The sequence below is a fragment of the Papaver somniferum genome, chromosome 6, assembly GCF_003573695.1.
Source record: "Papaver somniferum cultivar HN1 chromosome 6, ASM357369v1, whole genome shotgun sequence".
In the NCBI taxonomy this organism is placed as follows: Eukaryota; Viridiplantae; Streptophyta; class Magnoliopsida; order Ranunculales; family Papaveraceae; genus Papaver; species Papaver somniferum.
In genome coordinates, this window is record NC_039363.1 from 96,819,487 (window position 1) to 96,823,308 (window position 3,822).

General features: G+C 36.7%; 1 protein-coding gene across 1 annotated transcript; it reads right to left on the reverse strand.

Annotated features, from left to right (window-relative positions):
- Positions 1 to 264: 264 nt before the first annotated feature.
- LOC113288500 (heterogeneous nuclear ribonucleoprotein 1-like) lies at positions 265 to 3,424 on the reverse strand. Its single transcript, XM_026537550.1, has 3 exons — positions 2,974 to 3,424; positions 1,829 to 2,810; positions 265 to 536 (listed from the first exon to the last, which is right to left on the reverse strand). The coding sequence occupies exons 1-2, from the start codon at positions 3,193 to 3,195 to the stop codon at positions 1,866 to 1,868; spliced, it is 1,167 nt and encodes a 388-aa protein (XP_026393335.1). The 5' UTR covers positions 3,196 to 3,424; the 3' UTR covers positions 265 to 536; positions 1,829 to 1,865.
- Between the last annotated feature and the right edge of the window lie 398 nt (positions 3,425 to 3,822).

The following is a 3,822-nucleotide window of genomic DNA, read 5'->3' on the forward strand; positions in this document are numbered from 1 at the left end:
GCTGCAAATTTTTGATGAAAACTATGCAGTTCTTAAAAATTTGAGTTCCAAAAAAAACATTTCAGAGAAATGGCCATATTGCCATGAATATCTGATATTTTTTCTGTGACAAGTTTTCCTTTCACATTCACTTGGTTTCTGCAAGACTGCAACTAACCAGACTTACACTGGCCAACCTGTTGTCTGCTTTCACTATCCCTTGAAGCTTACTTAAAGCTTTGTTGCATGAACCGCAGAAACCATAGAAAGAAAAAAATCAGACAATTCAACAAAAAAAAATATAATGAAGAAATATTAATAATAATGGTAAATGATGGAAATAGTTGTAAATCATGCACAAGATCAGAAGAAAAAACAAACAAACACTGCAAATGCATCCAAATTAAAGACACAACATGGATTGACAGAAGCAGTAATTTGTTGGCCTCAAAATGCAGCTCTTCCAGTTTTCTATCTGTTTTGTTTGTTAATTTGGAACTCAATTTGGATACCTCATGTATGTCCTCTCTTTCTCTCCCCCTCTCTTGCAACAGAACCTGCACACAATCAAGCTATTGATAATTAACATCTATTCACATAAAGTGTTCTTCAGAAGTGCTGATAAAAAGAAACTAATGGCAATTGATGTTCGTAATGAAATTACACACTTCCAAATCAAATACAGGATTGCTTGTTCTTAAGAAGTGCTGATAAAAAGAAATAACTTAACAGACCTAATGGCAATTGATGTTCATAATGAGATTACATACACCTCCAACTCGATTGCTATTAAGTTTTTTATATAATACCTATTTGTGCCAATAAGGTTGTGTATACATAACAAAAACAGAACATATGCAGACAGTTAGTTATTGAATAAGGGGTTTCTCTTCATGGGAATCAGAAACCATGGGAACCATGTTGATCCAGTTCAAGCAATGTTCAAGATCTCACAGGCTCATAGGAGAGAAGCATGGCGTGACAAGCCTAAGAAGCACAGATAACACATACACATGACTTCAGCTGGACAAGATATAACTTGATATTTTCAAGTTGCAACAATAGAGTGTAGAAAAGCAGTGATGACAGTAAAAGGAAGGTAATGACAGTAAAAGGACTTCTATTTCAGCATGAATTGGTCTATCTAAGATACAAGCTCGCATAACGCAGTAATTGGAATAGACCAGAACTTCATAAAAGGAGTTCCAAAATGACTGAACCTATTCTATTGCTGCTGAGGGGAACGTACATTAAAGCTAGAGAGAATAAATACAAAGCACTGACTTTGGAAAATGTACAAGTAGTTTTGTTAAGTTTATAGCAGCAGGTTTCATTTTGGTTAAGTGATTTACTATCATTCGGAGGCATACATTTAGTCCGTGTAACATTTATTTTCAGTTTCAAAATACTTGGGAAGGAGAGAGTCTGCGCACTCTGATTGGTTTCTTAAATTCTCCTCACACTAGACAATCTGCTTGTTTACTTCGTTTATGAAGCTCATTCAAATTCAATCCAGGAATTCTATTTCAACGTGAATCGGTCTACCAACAAGATAAATACAAGTGAGGTTCACAATCCATGAGATTTGGTATCCAATTGTAAGCATTTAGAAACAGCCATCTACAAATCACAATACCCCATGCCTACATACTTTGGATGTTGGTGTTGAGACATTGGCATATTTATAATCTTATATTGGAAAGTCTCAACAAATTATATGACATGATGGCAAGAGACTATTTCATAAGGTAACAGAACGCTTTAAGGAAGTAAGACAAGAATAAACAGCTGAAACAGAATATAAGAGATAGAATTCGAACACAAGCTGGCACTGTAAAGATTTACTGACCTCATATGGTTCTGTAATATTAAGACATTCCATGAAGTCAACTGGAGTTGGCAACAGTGTACGGCCTAAATCGCCCCTCAATGCCTCTTTGATTCTGTTTGCCTGCACCAGCACCATAGCTTCCTGCGAGATCAGAAGAATCATCATCCATCTTTCCACCACCAACTCCCGGGGACGTAGCAGCACCTGGCATCTGAGCATCACCACCCATATTCCATTTCCCATTTGCTGCAGCAGGACCCATAATCCCACGATAACCAGCACCTGGCACTCCCACGAAACCCCCATTCAAGTAACCAGGATACATTGCAGGACCTCCAAAAGGCATTGGACTCCTTCGAGAGCCAACCATCGAAGAGCTGTTCCATAGTGGACTCCTGGGAGACACAATTGGGGTCCCTCCATAACCTACTGCTCCATATCCACCCATAGGATATCCTCCAAGATACCCACTAGCTCCATAAGGGTACCCTCCAGCAGAAGCATAACCTGAAAGTTGAGGAGGATATCCAGAGTAAATTCCCCCATATCCTGGCCTTAACGGTGGGTAAATTCCACCACCTTGTACACCACCAAAAGCAGACCCTCCTCTTCCACCATTCATTCTCATATTATAACCACCATTATGACCACTATTACTCCCATCTTTAGGTACAGCTCTCTTAACCTCAACTACTTTGTCATTCAACTCATGAAAACTCTTCTGCATTACATTCTCTACGGCTTCCTCAGAATCAAAAGTGATGAAACCAAAACCCCTAGGTCTATGTGTTGTGGTATCATACATAACAACAACATCAGTAGTTCTACCAAACTTCTCGAAATAAGCTTTAAATTCTTCCTCAGTTAAGCTAGGAGATAAACCACCTACAAAAATCTTCTTTGTCCTAAACTGACCATTATTACCATTAATCTTATTAAAACCCTTTTGATTGTAAGGGTTATTATGTTCACCTCTTGGCACTGCCTTTTTCACTTCTACCTATAAAAATCAACAATACCCATATACAACAAAGATCAAATTCAAAACCCTAAACATAAAACAACATTGATTCAAGATAATGTAGTATCAAAAATCAAATCTTTACATAAATTTCTGAAAAGATAAAACAAAAATTGAAAGAGGGGTTTAAGAATTAACTAACCGTTCTTCCAAGAATAACATGTTTTTCTAAAAGAACTTTATCAGCTACAGATGGATCTGAGAATAGAACAAATCCAAAACCTCTTGCACTACCTGTATTTCTATCTCTCATAATCACAGTCTCCACAACTTCACCAAACTTATTAAAATGATCTTTCAAAGTATCTTCATTGGTTTCCCATGAGATTCCACCCACAAAAATCTTCCCTTGTTCTGAATCCATACTCAAAAAATCACCCAGAAAAAAGAACCCTTTTTTTTTGTTGCAGCTTCTTCAAAGAAAGAAACCCCTTAAAACCCTAATATGTAAATGCAAACCGGGTTCGTTGAAAACACCCACCCCCAGAAGGTAAAAGTCAATAAAACTAAAAAAAATCTTCAAAACATAAAAAAAAAAAAAAATTAAGAGGAGAAAAAATTGTAAAAACTGTGAGGTTTTTCTTGAAGAGAGGGGTCAGACAGAGGAGATGAATTAACAACTTATAGTGATGCTGTTTTGATTTTATCTTTATTCACTTTTGAGTGAAACTTCATAGAATCAACGGTGGTGATTGAGTTTGATTATGTGTAAGTGAGATCCTCAGCCGTTGGATCTTTTAGTAGATACTGTTTTAGTTAACCTAGGAGGACTCTGGAGGAGATTCAGCAAGTATTTCGTCCGTACATTGAAAAAGATGCCATTGGAAATTAGGGTTGAATTAAGATTTTGTTGCGTCGTTGACGAACAAGAATTAGACTCATGCTTCAGAAAAATAAAAAATAAAAAAATGAATTAGACTCTAAAAGGATGCACGAGTTTTCCGATGCCCGTTTCTGTGTAAACATCTAATAATAGTTAAATACGAAATCT

Coding starts and splice junctions, on each gene's coding strand:
- LOC113288500 (XM_026537550.1), bottom strand. CDS start 3,195: ATGGATTCAGAACAAGGGAAGATTTTTGTGGGTGGAATCTCATGGGAA. Junction 2,811..2,973: donor ATGTTATTCTTGGAAGAACG/GTTAGTTAATTC, acceptor TGATTTTTATAG/GTAGAAGTGAAAAAGGCAGT.